The sequence below is a fragment of the Penicillium griseofulvum genome (genome assembly GCF_001561935.1).
Source record: "Penicillium griseofulvum strain PG3 chromosome Unknown contig_79, whole genome shotgun sequence".
In the NCBI taxonomy this organism is placed as follows: Eukaryota; Fungi; Ascomycota; class Eurotiomycetes; order Eurotiales; family Aspergillaceae; genus Penicillium; species Penicillium griseofulvum.
In genome coordinates this window covers 749,757-768,765 of record NW_024467420.1, presented here as the reverse complement: position 1 = coordinate 768,765, position 19,009 = coordinate 749,757, and the positions used below count along the sequence as shown (strand labels likewise).

At 43.9% G+C, this 19,009-nt stretch overlaps 4 protein-coding genes across 4 annotated transcripts; 2 read left to right on the top strand and 2 right to left on the bottom strand.

The window, feature by feature from the left end:
* Positions 1-4,727: 4,727 nt before the first annotated feature.
* PGRI_002490 (uncharacterized protein) lies at positions 4,728-5,049 on the top strand (the record flags this gene model as incomplete). Its single annotated transcript, XM_040787962.1, has 2 exons — positions 4,728-4,755; positions 4,859-5,049. The coding sequence occupies 2 exons, from the start codon at positions 4,728-4,730 to the stop codon at positions 5,047-5,049; spliced, it is 219 nt and encodes a 72-aa protein (XP_040651734.1).
* Positions 5,050-6,217: 1,168 nt separating this feature from the next.
* Positions 6,218-9,509, top strand: PGRI_002480 (VAC14 family protein; the record flags this gene model as incomplete). Its single annotated transcript, XM_040787961.1, has 8 exons — positions 6,218-6,285; positions 6,354-6,516; positions 6,575-6,745; positions 6,802-8,331; positions 8,382-8,486; positions 8,540-8,658; positions 8,713-8,792; positions 8,845-9,509. The coding sequence occupies 8 exons, from the start codon at positions 6,218-6,220 to the stop codon at positions 9,507-9,509; spliced, it is 2,901 nt and encodes a 966-aa protein (XP_040651733.1).
* A 362-nt stretch (positions 9,510-9,871) lies between these two features.
* On the bottom strand, positions 9,872-12,478 carry PGRI_002470 (DNA-dependent ATPase RAD54; the record flags this gene model as incomplete). The annotated part of the gene is made up of 4 exons (XM_040787960.1): positions 9,872-11,418; positions 11,468-11,591; positions 11,640-11,723; positions 11,786-12,478. 4 exons carry the CDS (start codon positions 12,476-12,478, stop codon positions 9,872-9,874), a joined length of 2,448 nt encoding a protein of 815 aa, XP_040651732.1.
* Positions 12,479-16,700: 4,222 nt separating this feature from the next.
* PGRI_002460 (Short-chain dehydrogenase/reductase SDR) lies at positions 16,701-17,725 on the bottom strand (the record flags this gene model as incomplete). Its single annotated transcript, XM_040787959.1, has 5 exons — positions 16,701-16,897; positions 16,956-17,269; positions 17,320-17,426; positions 17,477-17,629; positions 17,684-17,725. The coding sequence occupies 5 exons, from the start codon at positions 17,723-17,725 to the stop codon at positions 16,701-16,703; spliced, it is 813 nt and encodes a 270-aa protein (XP_040651731.1).
* Positions 17,726-19,009: the final 1,284 nt, after the last annotated feature.

The following is a 19,009-nucleotide window of genomic DNA, read 5'->3' as shown; positions in this document are numbered from 1 at the left end:
ACTAAGGGCCTACTTTTAGGGACTAACCGATACGTATGCGCCTATATGTACCAGTAACCCTCTACCACCATAGCTACCGCTTTAGGTCAAGAGCACCACGTGATCATACAGGTAGTAGAACGGTAGACAGTCGAACAGTAGAATCTACCAAGAAGATTCTACCAAGCTACTATCTACCTATCTACACAGGAAGAACTCCAGGATATATAAGGACACTTATTTATGTATCTAGTTTAGTTCTTCGTTTTCAATCATATATTATTACTTGTGTTTACCTTTTAGACTACTGTGACTCTTTACTTGATTATAACTTGATAACACTCACAAGCAGACCAATACCCCGGTATAGATCTACTTGGCGCTCTCACTGGCATCGTTCCTCGATCTCTCAATAGGACTTAGGCTATAGTAAGGCCTTGCAGGCAATAGCTCAGTTGCGACAGGTTGTTGACGTTGGATACATGAGGAGTATTGAGGCAAGTATACCCGGAACCCATCTAACCTAACTGTGACCAGTTAGCAGTGCGTAACACCTACCCTAAGGACGTTTATTTTTTATTAAGAATTTAAAGGAGCTCGGTATTATACTCTAATATTTTAAAACCTTTTTATTTAAAGAAGGCTATCTATTTATATAGTCGACGCTAACGAAATATAGCTTTTTAGTATTATTTTTGTTTATTTAATACCCTTTAATATAGTTCTATAAGATACGCCTATAATTTACTTAACTTAAGCTCTAATAGATCGAGTTCGTTTTTATTCGTTTTAAGGTCTAAAGAAAGTTTATCCTTAATATAATATAATAAATCCTATTCCTAACTAGTATAGAAGTCACGCTTATATAAGCGACCGGTATAAGTATACGCTATATATTTAGAGTATTAGCGAGACTAATCTATTAAGTAGGCTATACTAACTATTTTATAGTAATTATAAGAAATAGTGGTAGTAAAACTATTATCCTTAATATAATCTACTTAATAATAGTAAGCTTCGGAGGAGTTAGATAAAAGCTTAGGGGTAAGCTTAGATATAAGGTTAGCCTTATATTTAGGTATAATAAGTATATATTATTTTAAGGAAAAAGAAATCTGTTACCTACCTAAGGGGAAACTATAGATTTATAAGTCTTAAGGACGAAACTCCTAGGAAGAGGGGAGGTAATATTATAGACCTATCCGTTACTAATTAGTAAAGACTTACTAGGTACACTAATAAGCTATTAAGAGCTAACTAGTAAACCTATTATTAGATTATATATAGTATCCTATACTCTAGGAACCCTAGGTATATAGAGAAAGAAAAACTATAATTATACTTAGTAAGTAAGAACCTAATCCGCTCTAATTAAACCTACTCTATAGAGGATTTCTATTATATATATTACTATATATATTAATAAACCTCTGCTACTATAACTACTATCCTAGGCTAAGACCGTATATATAATCCTATAGGTAGTAGAATAGTAGACAGTCGAATAGTAGAATCTATTATTAAGATTCTACTACACTACTCTCTACTTATCTATATAGGAAGAACTTAAGGATATATAAGGATACTTATTTATATATCTAGTTTAGTTCTTTATCTTTAATTATATATTATTACTTATATTTACCTTTAGACTACTATAACTCTTTACTTAATTATAACTTAATAACACTTACAAGTAGACTAATACTTCGGTATAGATCTACTCGGCGCTCTTACTAGTATCGTTCCTCGCTCTCTTAATAGGACTTAGGCTATAGTAAGGCCTTACAGGCAATAGCTTAATTGCGACAGATCGTTAACGTTAGATACACGAGGAGTATTAAGGCAAGTATACCCGGAACCCATCTAACCTAACTGTGACCAGTTAGTAGTACGTAACAAGAAGGTTAGTTAGCGAGAAGAGCTAATAGCTTATTTTAACCTTCGTATATATATAATAAAACCCGAAACTATAGTATATACTAACTACTTTAGGAACCGATATTAATAACCTATACTAATTCTAGAGATAATATAAGACCTAGTTCTTAACTCTTATAGTACTAGCTAGGGATATTTTCTCTATTCCTACTATAGGTACGGGGGTTAAGCGCTTGTTTAGCTTAGCTTAGGATATCTACTATTATAGATATAGGTCTCTAAATATAATGACTATTTAGGACCTAATAATACTTCGCTATATAATATCGTTTAATATTAACTATACTTAAGGCTAGCTATCTATAGAAAGTTAAGACCTAGGTAAGAGGATAGAGGCTAACGAGGAGGTAAAGGCCTAACTATCTAATTATAATATAGTCGCTATTAGCGATAATAAGGAGGTAAAGTCTAAAGCTAATAATATAGACGAGTAAGTTTATAATACTTTACCTAGTATTTAGGATCAAAACCTACTTATAGATTAGGAGGTAGACTCGGTTAAGCTTCTATCTTACTAGTATCTAGTAGTTAGAATTATTTAAAGCGATAGCTAGTATCTATATAGGGAACGGAAGCGTTAGAGAGATAACGATAAATATATATATACTAAGAGGAGTAAATAAAGAGTAAATAATTAAATAGATCTAATATTAAGTTATGACCCTTTCCAGATTTTTAGAAAAACTGTAAATAAAATACCCCAAAATTACTGGCTTTTCTATATAACTTATATATATCATAAGACTAGCTGTGTTTGCATAGTTTACAGTGCTACAGTACTCCCGCCGCAGTACTATAGTACCGAACCAAGTGTCTGGTACTGCCAAGCCTTAGTGCTATAGTACCGAACCAAGGGCCTAGTGCTACAGCAGCACTGGTGCTGCAGCACCGGTGCTACGGGACTTATCAAGGCCTAAGAGAGAGGCTAAGCTTACTACTAACGTGCCTAAACTAATTAGCGATAGTAAAGATTCTAAGGATAACGATCCTATTAGACTAATCGAGTACAAGTTTATAATAGAGAGTTAGGTTCCTCATCCTTCTATCGTACTAAGTATATAAAAGCGATAGAGAAGTGAGCTTATCGATAATAAAGATAAAAGCAGTCCTTATCTCCCTCTTTATAGAGATAAGGTTAGTACTTAAAGGCGCCCTGGTTTAAGAGAAGTAAGGAAGCGTAGTAAGCCTAGTAATAATTAATTTATATTATATTAGTATGAATATATAATGACTATAAGTCCTGAGGTTATTTTATAAAAGCTTCTAAAGCTTAATTTTCTAACCCCGGTCAAAAAACTGATAGTTATATTAAATTATTATATAAAGGCTTCTATTACTATTTTCTAACCCTAGTTAGAAAATTGACTGTCGAGTTAAATCATTATATAGAGGCTTCTAAAGCTTAATTTTCTGACCGAGGTCAGAAAATTGACAGTAGTACCAAATCATTATATTAAAGCTTCCAAACCTACTATATACCGATGCCACTACTATATATATGTAATTAAATTACTTAAAAATACAGAGAAAAAATGCACAAATAATGCAAGTCACGAGGTTAAGAAATTTTGCTTACTAAAAAGGCCCACGGGCGCCTATGACGCCTATGGCCCGTAGGCCCTAAGGGTAGGGCCCGTCTATAGGCCTATCCATAGGGCCCATTTCCCGCTTACATAAGGCCTATGGGCTATGCCCACCCGCCCGTCCATGGGCGATATCGCAGTCTACGTCCACCAGCCTTTGTAAATTTTAGAGTTATCATTCAAAAGATGGAAATTCGTGTGCTGTGTCTTGGCGCCAAGCACTTCTAAATGGCCCCAAAAAAGTCCAAGGATTTTTCAAGGATTCTCCACATAATTATGTTCAAATAATTGGACTTGATTATCCAATAGTAAGAATCATTGCAATTCAATGGTTAGGATCATGGTTTTCTAAATAATAAGGCTTCCCATACCCCTATAGATACCAAAGCTGAAATTGGCGTACGGAGCACTACCCCGTATGGAGTAGAGATTAGGGTCCCAACAATGTAACAAGATAAGAAAGGTAACAGACGCCTTATATCCACTCCTTGTCAAATGTAACCTAGCCTTGGAGTATAAATGAGTGATTAATATAGCGGGGTCTGTGCGAACAGAGTAGAGTGCCGCGTGGTGTCTATAAAAAGAAAACATTCCACTTCAGATAGAATATTCATGCATGTACTCCGTAGAGTATGGAGTATAGAGCATACTGTAATTCAACTCTACTAAACTCCGTATACTCCGAATTATAAAGATAAGGTCAATATAGTAAGATGTATAGATGAAACACATACGGATTGTCTAGCCTCTCCGGATATTGAATCGCGCTAATTTAGTCGAATCTCCCCACACCCCCCTTTTTCTTTTCAAGTCTTCTTTTCTTCTCTACACTCTTTTAGGGAATTGTATCTTTACACTCATTCAATTGATTTAAATATCTTTACATTCTTTAACCCACGTTAATTCGATACATTCCAGACCCTGCAAACTCTCCGCGACACTCCTGCATATCTTTAAGTCTCAGCATTTAGACCAGCGCTTACTGAAACTGTCGAGTAAGCCCAGCCTCTTATTTATATCACATTGGGTGTCAATTTGGATCAGAAACTGACCCATGGTTCTGCCTTCTGCACAGAAACGTCAAGTTTCCCTCCGCAGCTCCGCTCACATTACGTTCCACCACGTTCCACCAGAGATCGTTACTTTCTATATCAAGCACATAGCCGGCATTCCAAGTTCCAGAACCTCAATTCTTGAGCATATTCATCACTACATTTCGGCACAATGGGTCTCATCGATAAGCTACAAGCCAGTACGTTCCGCAACTCCCGAAACCCACCCATCAAAATGCTACCTCTTCGCGGAATGGCATTCCAACCATGAAATGCTAGGAAAGATAACTAATATTGAAGCAGAGCTCGAGCTCTACCGTCTCGAACAGCGATATGCCCGCCGCAAGCACCGTAGCACATTCTCCACCGGTGCCCAATACGTCGACGGCGAATATGTCTACTCGAATGGCGCAAGCTCGCCTACCAGTACCGTCTCCAAACACTCCACTGGTAGCTGGCGCCCATCAGGATGGGGCAGCCAGTCATCGCGATAGTGATGGACATTTCAAGTCGACATGCCTGAGCGATTCTTTGTGTTATTGGCGCCATTCTTTTTTCTTCTACTTGTCTTTAGCATTTTCACCCCTGTTCACTCCTTTCTGAAGACCTTTTCTTCTGTTTGTTTTATACCTTTGCGTGATGCTTCCACGCAGTCTCGACGAATCCTTGTACAGTCACACACGTCTGCTGTTTTTGCCTTTTCTGGGATTGTTTACTTCCCTTGCCCAGGTGGCGTCTCGGTCTTATGATTTCTATGTGTCAGTGAGAAGCATATTCGAAAAGTTGGAATCTGCTTTCTCCTTGTGGATTTTGATATGTCCTGCGATATGTCTGCTTGGTTCTGATCTTCATGTTTCATAGTTTTCATCTTGGGGTCTGATGCTCATAATCAAACATCTGAGAATCCATTCATCTCTGAGATTTCTCTTATCTGAATCCTCATTACAAGAATAGTCGGTCGCTTATATGGCCTCTGTCCTTGACCACATCGAAGTCTAATGGCCCGATGGGTATTAGGGGTATTACATGTGAGTATACTCCGACGCGTCTTTGGATGTTCATTTGGACGTGCACAACGTCGCTTACAAAAGACTCTTGTATGTATAGCCAAGGGTCATACGTTGGAATTTGGATTTAAAAGGGGGTGATCCAAGTAGTCAAGGCTTTGTTTCGTTGATTTCGGTTCTTTGTTTTTAACTTCTTTCATACTGCTTAAGGATAACTGTACATACTGGACCCAAAGACATTAATACATCTGCAAGAGCATCAAGTCTATAAAAGGATTACAGAGTAGAGCATCTGTAGGCTGCAGCCCTGAGTACTGAAATTCATCTTCAGAATATAGACCTGGCCCAAGGCGGTAAGCTCCGAGGCCGCGGACTTACGTCACACCACCGCTCTGGTCTCTCCATCTCCACACTGCCAACGCATCTTCCTCATTCTCTGATTGTATTTTAACTTCTGACTTCGATCGAAAAGCTCCCGGACCATTTGAGATTTCTTATTCGCGCAACTTCTCGCCAGACCTACAACCCAAGCTCGACTTTGAAGCTCCTGACCGTCTCGCGACGCCCCAACGCGCTAAGATACCTTCGATTCACCATGAACAGTGCTTAGCCGACCATAGCTGGGGAAAGATTGCAGCCTAAGCTGCATTGAACGATGGATCAAGCAATCCAGCGATTATTAAACGATAAGCTCTACGACAGGAGGAAGCAAGGAGCTCTGGAGTATGCCATCTTAGTTTCATCCCTCCCCACTTGAAAGAACTCGTGCTGATCACTGTTTACTACACTAGGCTCGAGAAAATTGTCCGTGACGCCGTTTGCCACGGGGAGCATGAGAAAATACAAAAGATCGTTGAACAACTCTGCCATGACTATGCATACGCCGTGCACCAACCCCACGCCCGAAATGGAGGTCTTATCGGACTGGCTGCTGCCTCTATTGCACTAGGATCGGTGAGTAGTAGTCATAATCAGGGACTTGTGGACCCTTTGGCTAATACCTGGGATATAGGAAGGGGTTGCGCCGTACTTGGGTGAAATTGTGCCGCCTGTGCTCGCATGCTTCTCCGACCAAGATGCGCGAGTGCGGTACTACGCATGCGAGAGTATGTACAACATAGCTAAAGTGGCAAAAGGAGAGATACTGCTGTTCTTCAATGAGGTTTTCGACGCGCTGGCTAAGGTGAGGAGTGCCGACAAGTCTAAGTGGGGTAACGCACACGCTGACATGCAATATAGCTGGCATCCGATGCGGAACTATCGGTCAAGAACGGCGCGGAGCTTCTAGATCGTCTAGTCAAAGATATTGTGGCTGAATCGGCAGCCTCGTATGTCTCGATCCTACAACTTTCTGGGAAGGAACCCCCGGAATTGGATAATCAGGAAGACCAGGAACTTCCCATGGCCTTCTCTCTTGCACGATTCATCCCTCTACTCAAAGATCGAATTCATGTGATCCAACCGTTCACACGCAACTTTCTGGTTTCATGGCTTACTCTTCTAGATACAATCCCTGACCTAGAGCTCGTGAGCTATTTGCCTGAGTTCCTGGAAGGGCTGATCAAGTTCCTTGGTGGACCCAACAAAGACGTTAACATTGCAACTCAGGGTTTGCTTGATCGGTTTTTGGCGGAGATCAAGAGGATTACCCGACTTAAAAAGGGGATTGAAGAAAGCCGGAAGGGCCAGAAGAGCAACAGAGGCTCGGCCAACAGCGATGCGATCAGCAGCGTGACGGAGCAAAATATCCAGACCGATGGTGGTAGTGATGACAGGTATGACATTGCCGTCGCAGACTCGGCCTCGGATACGACGCTCGACGAAATGGATCAGGCCGATGGAGACTGGATACCAGGACAAGATGTACAAATCGACCACCCCAAGATTCTTGGTATCCTTGTTAGCTTTGTCAACACTTCATATGGTAAGAGCCACCGCAAATCTCGGTCTTCACGTGCTTACATTCGTTCAGAGGAAGAAATGCAATTAACGGCCCTTCGTTGGATCGACTCCTTTTTCGAGATAAGCCCTGAAGATATTCTTCCTTTTGTTCCGCGACTGTTGACTCAGGTTCTCCCGGCCATGTCCAGTGGCTCAGAGCAAGTACGAAAAGCAGCACATCAAGTCAACACCTCCCTTGTCCAATACATCTACTCGTTGTCAGATGATACGACTGAGGAAGCTCAGGTGCCACCGTCAAAGATCCCTTCCGCTACGACGAGCAAAGAGACCATAGAGCGAAGATCGTCAACTCCTGGAGTCAGGCCTTCAGAGACAGCGAGCGTTGACACAAGGAAACAAACAGCACAAGATAATTATGTCGCGGCTACACCACGTAGTAGTGTTGTTTCCACACCGCTGCCTCCTGCCGACCTTGATTATGCTGCTGCTGTCAACTCTCTCACCCTACAATTCCTCAATGAAAATGAAGCCACTAGAGTTGCGGCCCTTGCATGGCTCATCATGCTCCACCGTAAAGCCCCGCGAAAGGTTGTGGCTTTCAACGACGGTACCTTCCCAGCTTTGCTAAAAACGCTATCCGACCCTTCAGAGGCGGTTGTAACCAAAGATCTGCAACTCCTTTCGCAGATATCAAGAAACAGCGAGGATAGCTATTTTACCTCTTTCATGGTCAACTTGTTGCAGCTCTACTCTACAGACAGACACCTACTTGAAGTGCGCGGAAATCTAATCATCAGGCAGCTTTCTTTGAACCTGAGCCCGGAGCGTATCTACCGGACTCTGGCAGATTGCCTCGAGAAGGAAGAGGTAATTTTTATTGCACACTTACGGGAGAGTATATGCTAACGTATCATCAGGATCTCGAGTTTGCCAGTATCATGGTCCAGAACTTGAACAACAACCTTATCACTGCGCCCGAACTCTCGGAATTGAGAAAGCGCTTGAGAAATCTCGACTCGAAGGTAATACCCTCGGACACCTTGTCCTACGTTCTTGAGACTAATGAATTATCTAGGATGGTCAAATGTTCTTTGTTGGGCTTTTCAGATCGTGGTGCCACAACGCCGTCTCCACGTTTTCTCTCTGTCTTCTTGCACAGGCCTATGAACAGGCATATAATCTCCTCCAGATCTTGTGCGTATATCAGCTCTGTTCACCACGATAATCTACTGACAAGACCATCCATAGTGCCGAATTGGAGATGACAGTCAATATGCTAATCCAAATCGACAAACTAGTGCAACTACTAGAGTCACCAGTATTCACATGTACGTCTCTTTCCATCAACACAACCCCAATCTCAGAAGCTAATCCCAACAGATCTCCGTCTCCAGCTCCTCGAACCTGAAAAATACCCCTTCCTCTACAAATGTCTCTACGGCGTCCTTATGCTCCTGCCCCAGAGCTCTGCCTTCGCCGCCCTCAAGAACCGTCTAAACAGCGTCAATAACATTGGTTTCCTCCACGGTGGACCCCGAAGGTATCCCCTCCGCGCCCCACATTTAACCCAAAGGTTTACTGAAACGGTCTTCGTTAGTACTACTCAAACAGCCCCATCCTTCGACCGTTCCACGGGTACCCGTCTGAAATCCCGTGACGAGAACTCCATCCGCTGGGTCGAACTCCTCGACAAATTCAAGGCCGTTCAGGAACGAGCTCGTCGATCCCAGGGCTCTACTCGCCAGTCCTTTGACCAATCTGGTCCGCCAATGAACCCCACTCTTACAGCTGCTCTCTCCGTCGCTGCTGCAGACCGTCCCAAGGACAGATCTGGTCTGCCTGATGCTCCACGCGGTGCTCCAGGACCAAGTAACGCCGGCGCTGGAAATACTGGCCTGGGAGGCCCTGGTCCTAGTGCTAGTGGCACTGCTACTGGACGTGCGTTGGACAGTAGTGCGGCGAAGAGTGCACCTACTCATAAACACAAGTCGAGTCTTCCCAATCTGGGACGTCTGGGGATTGGGGGACGGAAGTCCAAGAAATAGTTACTTATGTAGCTCATCTCCTCCATAGGTCTTTTTTTTTCTGTCATGTATTTAGCTGGATTTCGTGGTGATCATACCCGGGATCCTTCGTGTGTAGATAATATCAGATTTCTTACATCTCTTGACTTGACTCCTCGACATCCATTCAGTTACCTTTTAGTATGGTCCTTTGGCTATGATATTCTCAATCTCCATATATTCTTCGGCAGGATGTAGCTCTTTGTGATACAAAAACAAACCAATAATATTGAATCAGCTCTATAGTCATAATTCTTCGTTTCCCAAATGAATACGCTTGCAAAGATACAATGTGTCCCAATAATGCAAACTCCGAATCTTCCCAAATATGCCAAATAAGTGTATCAGTGACTGATGTACTGGAAAATAGCCGAAACATCCTGCTCCGATGTCTCTTGACGAAGAAGCAGATCCTGAATTTGATTAAGCGGCCCCTTCTCGCCCGTATTGACAAAATGGTTCCACGAACTAGTATCACCATACAACATAGCGGGTGCCTTGATATATTGCAAGCCATCAGGTCTGCACCGTTTGCACTTGAAGGTGTCATGGGTATCGCTCCGAGTATCTGGTTTGAACTGGAAGAGTTCACGCAGGGAGTCGAGGGAGAAATGACGCTCGACATCTTCTGCGGAATCCACGACACACGATGAAAGCGATTGTTTGTGAGATTGACGTTGGAAGATTTTCTCTTCGATTGACCCTGTCGCGATGAATCGGTAGACGAAACAATCTTTCTTTTGTCCATCTCGCCACACTCGTGCTAGAGCTTGTTGGTCAGCGGCTGGATTCCAGTCTGGATCGAATAGGACCAGTCGGTTGGCGCCGATCAAATTCAGTCCGCATCCGCCGGCTTTGCTACTCAGCAGGAATACGAATTCTTGGCCGTCTGGGTCGTTGAATTTGTCGACTAGCTTTGTGCGCTTTTTGATGTTCATGGTACCGTCGAGGCGTAAGGAGCCGTAACCCCTTGATCGACAGAGCTTTTCGAAAAGATCTAAGGTTTGAGTGTAATTGCTGATGAGGACGATTTTGTCGTTGGTGTCTTGTCGGATTCGGGCTAGCATGCGGTCAAGTACCATCATCTTGCCAGAGTACCAACTCTTGACTTCTCTATCGCGACCCCGAGTATCGGGGGGTGCATAGTCTTCGGGGAATGTGTGTTCGCATCCTGGAAGGTCGTTCGCTAAATCAAGTAGATCTGGATGATTGCACAGCTTTTTCAAAATGCCAATCGCTTTCAGAGGCTGACTGCCCTTTCCGCGAAGAAGGCTTTGGATCTCCGGGCTCTTGATGAAATGGTTGTACAGACCGCGCTGGAACTGTGACATGTTACAGAACACAACATGCTCGTATTTGACGGGCAAGTATTTTGAGAGGAGCTCATTGGTTCGGCGGATAATGAACTTGTTGACAATCCCAGAGAGCTCCTGTAACCGTTCATCTCCGAGCTTCTTTTCTTCATCTGTGCCTGCGGCATCCCGGCCCCGCAAAATCGGGAGTTCGAACCTCTTGCGGAACTCTGCTTGGGAGCCGAGGAGATTCGGGTTCGCAAAGTGAAGAAGAGCGAAGTACTCAGACAAATCATTCTGGATAGGTGTTCCAGAAAGAATCACTCGGCGAGTAACATTGAGTTGATTCAAAGCATTCCATGTCAAGCTTTCTTTGTTCTTAAGTCGATGGCCTTCGTCACATAGAAGAAGTCCGATAGGGGTATTATTCAAAGTATCCGCATACATACGGAGTGTCTCATAGGACACAATGAGAACAGGCCTGACGATTCCACGCCCCGATGCAATAGCCCACTGCTTGATCTGGGTTATTAACTCGGCTTTCGTGGCCTTTCCATCAATCGCAAAAGGGGTGGTGGCATCCTTTCCAAGCCATTTTACTGATATGGTCAGTTGAGTTGATAAAAAGTAATGCCACGCATAACTCACCCAGTTCGTTGGCCCAATTACCAACCAAACTTGACGGACATGCGATCACGCATTTTTGAATAGTAGTTTTTCCGGCCTCTGATGACTGCTTGAGTAGCGTCCACATCAACGCGATGCATTGAAGCTGTGTTCGTTAGAACCAAGGTATGAAAATGGAGTTGGCCGAGCTCACCGTTTTACCAAGTCCCATACCATCTGCCATGATGCATCCATTTGCATTCTTATCAACCAGCCCAGTAACACATCGATAGAGGAACTAAATGTAAAGCATAGCGTCAGCTTTGCTCCTATCGCACAGCTTATCTCAGGTCGCAATACCTTCACACCCTCGACTTGATGAGGACGAAGCACTTTGGACAATCTCGGATCAATCACGACAGGCACCTTTGGCCTGTCTTCCACGTTCTTTTTGATCCCCAGAATGTCTGCTAGACTCTTATGCACAATTGGCTCATCCAACTTTGGCATGTCCTCCGTCGGTGCCTCCAGGGCTTTGGGCGCAGGTTCCTCGGGGACATCGTCTACTGTAGGGTCGTATAAAACAATGGCGAATTCTCCACTGGGGTCATGTAGTGGCTTGACCACAAATGTCGCTCCTCGTCGCATGCCCAATGTCGGAGCCATCCGACCGGAGCTATACTCGCCGGTGGCTTTGTTGATGAACGGAACCTGAAATCTTGACCTGAATGCCACCTCTTTGTCCTTCGGTTTATATGCGGGGAATTTGTTGCATTCTCTTGTTTCCAAAGCGAGACGGTCATCGTTCGTGTATGGCTTCTCCTCTCCATCTTCCACGCTTCCATCGGCGTTGGCATAGTTGACTTTGCGTCTCTTTCTTGACGGTTTTTCAGATGCTCGAGTCGGTGTTGCGGTTCCTGGGCATTTGAATGGCCTTACAAGTCGGTCAATGGAATTCTGAGTGTTCACTGATTTCGGTTGTAATGGAGTCTTGACGCTGTCGTCGCTACCGACCGGGCGTTGTCGATACCTTCCAGCCATATCAGTCAGCATAGAAGCTTGAAAACAACTAGGATAAGGGCTTACATTGGTCCCAAAATAATATAAAACAAGTACACCAAGCTCCTGCTGTACAATGATCCCAAAGTTGTGGCGAGGCAAGTGCGATATGTCGACGCGTCGCGTCAGGCTCCCAAACACCAAACTGCCGCGTCCCAAAATAACTGACCGCCCAATGGGGTAAGGTGGTCCAAGCTCACGTGGGGCCTTATTTTTAGGAGGTCACGTGGATCCCCTTCTATACTCAAACAACATGGAACTTACCTGTAGCTTATCTCTCCCTGTATCACTCGAGCTGGTGGAACAATCTCTCATCATGCCAAGCCTGCCTTTACTAAGAGGAAGGGGTATTTGTTTAGAAGACGCCTTAACTGACGACGACAACATCCTGCACCGTTTAGACTACCCGCAGAAACAGAAGGAGTTCTGGTCATACCTACTCGCCCACCGAAGTGAAATTGAAAGAGTGGTTTCATTTCATCTCCGTGCAAATTGTTGTCGAGTCGCCGATGAAGCTGATTGGCTATTTGGGAGCTACAATGTCTGCATCCCAGTCTATACCAATTTACCATCAGACGAGTGTGTCCTTATTCGAGTTCCGCTGCCTTACAAAGTTGGAGAAGAGAACATACCAGGGAACGTCGATGAAAAATTGCGCTGCGAAGTCGCCACATACATTTGGATACGCGAAAATTGTCCAGATGTTCCAATTCCCACACTCTATGGATTTGCATTTCGAAACGGGCCAACGGCATGTGAGCCTATATGTTCTATTTCCTTGCAAGACTAACTTTACTTTATTAGTTTGCTGAAGATAGCTGCATGGACTTTGCTTCTAGGTGGCGTTGGCGCATCATGCAATCCATGCGATCATGGTTTGGGTTCCCCAAAACATGCCCATATATCGGTTTCAGAGATAATAGTGTGCTGAAAACCGGATACATGATCATCAGCTTCGTGAGGAACGGTCAAATACTCTCCAATACCTGGGCGGATTACCTGTTAAGTGACAAGATACGAAGGCAGACTCTTTTCGGTGATATCGCAAAGATCATGCTTTCCCTCAATCGCGTCAAGTTACCCCGAATCGGCTCCTTAATTTTGGATGAGAATGGGCTTATTGAGTTGAAAAATTGTCCACTAACATTAAGACTCCAAACATTCGAAAACGAAGGCATTCCCACGATACCAAAAGATTGTACATACCAATCTGTGGAGCCATATCTTTTGGGTCTTTTGCAGCTCCACGACAACCGCCTTCATCACCAGCCAAATGCTATTCATAATCTGAATGACGGCCAGGAACAATTTGCGGCTTTAACCATGATGCGTGGTCTCATGCATCAATTCATTTCCCGTCAATACCGTAATGGGCCATTTGTACTTACGCTCACTGATCTCCATGCAAGTAATATCTTTGTTGATGAGGATTGGCATATTACGTCCTTGATTGACCTGGAATGGGCATGCTCTTTCCCTATTGAATTACAAATACCCCCTTACTGGTTGACCGGTCGACCTATTGATGATATTGAACATGGAGAACATCTCGATACTTTCCGAGAAGTCATGACTGAATTTATAAATGCCTTTGAAGAACAGGAAAGAAATGTCCAGACTTCAGCCCCTTCTCAGGCCGAGATCATGCGGAAATGTTGGGAAAGAGGTAGCTTCTGGTATTTTCAGGCTGTCAATAGCCCGAAAGGTCTACTTCGGGTATTCAATGAGCACATCCAACGCATGTTCTGTGAGGAGCATTGTACCCAGCGAGTGTTTGATCGGACTGTCAGTCCATACTGGTCTGTCGGGGCTGAAGAATTTATTCAGAGGAAGGTGGAGCAAGAGGCAGAGTATAAAGATCGACTTAGGAAGCGGTTCGGTGAATGTGAATGTGAATCAAAAAGCTGATCTGTCAAGATAGAGAGGGCTCTGTCTCGAATCATTCATCTGTCTCTCCATGTATTTCTACCAGATAACGGAGCTCAGCAATGAAGTTCGTTTTGCAAAACTCGCCGCATTTGCATGCTTTCAGTTGCTTCTTTTTCAAAAGTTATTTTTCAGTCCTGACTACTGCGAATGGATTTTCCTTTTGACATGATAAATTGTCAGATTTCTTATATTAGTCCAAAATATTAAGCCAATGTTGGCAGGAGTTCGTTCGAAGACATGACCGTATTCAACGCATCGACATAGCTCATCTCTCCCTGATCTGAAGCCAGATCCAATTGAACCCACATCGATTCAATCATCCCCTGTACAGCATACAACCTCCGCTGGCTTGTCATCTTTTGTGTTCTTTCTAATAGACAAAGTATCATCTCCCTTTGTGTATCATTCTGCGCCTCACATCCTACAAAAAACAGTGGGAATGGTCGCTCGCATATGTCCAACTGGTGAATGATGTCAAAAGCTTCAGCGGACCATCTTGCCACTCGCCCGGCAGAAGAGAAATGTTTTAGCACGCGCTCGAAATAGATCAGCGCCGCCAATTGGTAAAGCTTGGATATTTTGGTTGCGTGTTCGACTTCTTCTGCGGGGTTTGTTACAATGAGGTGCGTTGTATCTTGGTTGATTGCCATCAAGTCGTGTTCAATGGGATTCAGGGTTTCTCGCTCGGTGTATTGAATGTTGTTAGACAGTTTACTGACAGGCTTGATTTCCGACATTCTAGCGATCAGATTTATCATTTCCAGCGAGCACCCAAATATGCCCAAAACCTGTCACTTCTATCAGCACCAGATTCAACAATGAGAGAAATAGCAATGCCCACCTGGTCATGTGCTACAGAGGCTAGAGTAGAGGTCATGCCCGGTATGTTGAATATTGACGCGCTTTCCGCTGACTGGGTCCTCCAATGCCTGGAGGTAAACTTTCCCAGAATATCATGATAATGCACCCAGAGTATGAGAAGGTCAGCATCCATCAGCTTAGGATGTCCACCGTCGCATATCACATGGAGCATACTTTTAGCTCCCGAAACATATAACGGCCATTGAAAAGAGCTCTCTGATGGTTGAAAGATCTAATCTGATAAGCAGTGTTTCAAGCAACGTGGGTGAGAAAGATACCTCGAAAGCACAGAGTAACATGCCCACAGCAGCATGCTGGTAGATTTCAGTTGTCCCGGTAATGTGGCCATTCATTGATGTGCTTAGAGATTCTAATGCTGATGTCTTTAGCCGGAGGGGCTCTTCGCCGTGGCCATAACGATATAATGATGCCACGGACAGCATTGCTCGTAGGACGGCTAGTGAGGCAGGTGAGTCGTTGGAGAATGAAAGCTGGAACAATAGTTTCCAAAGCTTAGTGCCATCTGTTCGGATTGGAGTTAATGAGCTGACTACCGTTGTCATGACTACAGCGAAGAAGGTCAGTCAGGCCGATTTTCCCGCAAAAGCATGATAATCCCGTACAGAATGTCACCAGGTGGTGCCCATCACCTTTAACTGGTGTTATTGACAAGTTTGATAATGGGAAGATATACTTGTTGTGAATTGGTAATTTTCCTAAAATAAGGAATAGCCAATCAAGTCAGCAACACAAGAGGTCAGTTTATAAACAAGATCCGAGGCAACAAAACTGACCTACGCTTTTAGGGGACAAATAAACAGACTCGACATCTGCCATTAATGTATTGATAAAATGGAGGCTTTCAGATCCGCCAGACATAGCATTCGAAATATCTCGAACAGAGTGTTGAATAAATCGGCGGGAATTATGGGCTGGCCAGCTCAGACGTAGGCCATATCCCTGGCAGTTGCGGCTCAATACTGCGCAGTTCCGACACGTCGGGCGCCTCAGATCACAGGACACTTTTCGATCTATAGTGAGGTCAGAACTTTTGTCCAATTATGTGGCTGATATACCAAAAAGTGTTGTATCCTACCGCGACATGTCCAACATCCCCGCTTCGATGGATTCCCTGCACGATATGGACCTCGTGACTTTATTGAAGACATTCCTAGAGAACAATACAGTTGGAACTTTTATTTAGAGATGAAAGATCATATGTACGGTGAGTTTCGATGAATAAATAGGAAAGAAGATCGCAAGAGGCTGACAATTCGTTAGTGGAATACGCGCCCGGCTATTCCTATTGGCTGGAAATATCCAGAGGGCGTAATAAAAGTAGGTAAATCTTTGAAATAACACAATATTTGCCACAGACTCGAGTTAACGAATATATATCATCCCGTTTCGCCTTTTTCTAGTCCGCTTACAGCCACTGTTTATTTCCTAAATGAGAAATAAATGCACCGCCATCTCCGTTGGCGATTGAGGCCTTATCCATGACAGAAAGGACAGCAGTGACCGACTCCTCCGGTGTCAGAGGTCGCTGGAAGTGCGGCGCATACTCGACGAACTTGCTTACAAGAACAGCTACCTTTTCAGCTTCTTCTGGTGTCGGTTCCTCTGCAAATGAGCCTTAGTATGTACATTCAAGACCGATCTCCTTAGCTTTCCGACATACCTAGGTTTCGCTCAGTCGATACATATCCGGGACTAACGGCGAGGAAGAGAATACCCTCCTTGTTGTAAATGGCATTGTATTTAGCAATGGCGACATTCACGGCGCCCTTGCTGATAGAGTACGGGGCGGCGAAAGCAACTTCAGTCGCATTGATCAGGTCTATATCCGCCATACCGGTGGAGATAGTGAGGACCTTTTTTCCCTTGCCGTTGCGGATTAGGGGTAAAAAGGCATGTATTGTCTTAATGACACCTAGGAGGTTGATTTCCAGCGACTCCATGAGGTCTTTTTCCAAAGTTTCGAAATCATCGTCACTATTTATTGTCAGTATCCTTTTTTCATTGATTGAAAACTCCATACTTACAAGTCTCCCAAGGTTTTGAATCCGCTGACATGCGAAACGACGGCGGCATTGTTGACTAAATAGTCGAGAGCCCCTGCGGTGATATCTTTGACCACTTCTGCAGCTTTCTAAAAGCAATCAGTATGATATGCATCTTTCATCGCATGAGTCTGCACACCTTCAAGGATTCCAAATTGGTATACTGAGCCTCGACCATATGGACATTATGGAGTCCCTCTGCCTTGGCCTTTGAATCAGCCGCAGCCTTGTTCCGGACGAGGCCAATGACAGTATTGTTTGGATTCTGAGCAAGATGCCGAACGAATTCGAACTATTCATGTTAGCTCATTTGCACAAGAAAACCATCAACGATGCTTTAATTTACTCCGAGACCTCGGCTTGCGCCAGTGATGAGATAGGAAGACATCGCTGAGTTTGTATGAAAGTGTGGACGAATTGGGGAATGAATATCTTGTCTATGAAGCACTCTGCCTACCTATATATAGTGTTCATTTATAATATCGTCGACCATTCTCGAATCTCTACTTAGTTCTGCTGATTAAAGGGAGCTTATACATACCTCCAGCAACCAAAAGGTAGGGCTTCCTGATTGGGTGAAGTCTGAAGCATGTCAAGTATTTGCGAGCCAATAGGAATATTCGAGTGGGGCATTATCAAGAACCTTGGAAGTACCCACAAGACGGTCTTTCAGCGTCTCATATTTCTCAATTACAAGTAATATGTAGCTGCTTATGAATCCTAGATACTAACATTTAGATGAACTTGTAATACTATTTTGGGCATATCAATGGGTGGAGTTACACTTATAAACCAATAGGAAGTTGCACTACAGTGTTTCACCAGGTTTGGCGAGCGCACTGTTCCGAGGACTCATATTTGAAATATTATGTTGATACACCTTCCTTTACCTTTTTCTTGCCACTAACCAATTGCTACATTGACGGGCCGTTACTTTTGATGATCAATTCCATAGGCTTGACGCTCTGTCAACGCACAACAAACTGGAGAATTCTAAATAATGTAGATCGGCATAGTATTGATAATGATAATGATAATGCCAAAATCATTAACCCGATATAGCTCGCTCTATATACACGGTGCTATGCAGGAGTGTCCTCGGGCCGACGGCTAGAAGGTGGTAGCCCACATAACGATCAGAGCGACTCACAAACCAAACGAGACGTGGCGTTCAATAACCGTACCTGGATCGTTGCCAGTCGATACTGCGATATTGGAGATGGTGTAGATTCCCTTGAACGCTACATTCATTCCCTGCGGTATATGTACTACGACCTTGGCCAAAACATCTCCTCCGAATCACCTGAACATGAGGGTATAGTCCTCGATATCCTTAGTATTCAAGGAATGGGACCGTTGACTAGACCTGCACGGGGAGCTATTGGAATAGATATCGCAAGAACCGTCGACGGTACACTGTGGAATGATCTCCCTTCTTGGCTAGCGATATGGCTGATTACTGGGTCGATAACAGTGCTTCTATGTTGGGAACACACCGTCTCAACTTTGCAACATTCTTGGCTAAACTTGCATCCACTCGTGTCGCTAAGGACAGGCTTTGCCAAGTTGCTCTTTTGATCTTCCGTAATCTCTTTGAAAGCCATCAAGTACTTCGCTCTGGGGAATGGTCAGATGAGGAAGACCTTAACCGAGGGATTAAGAAGCTTGGGGT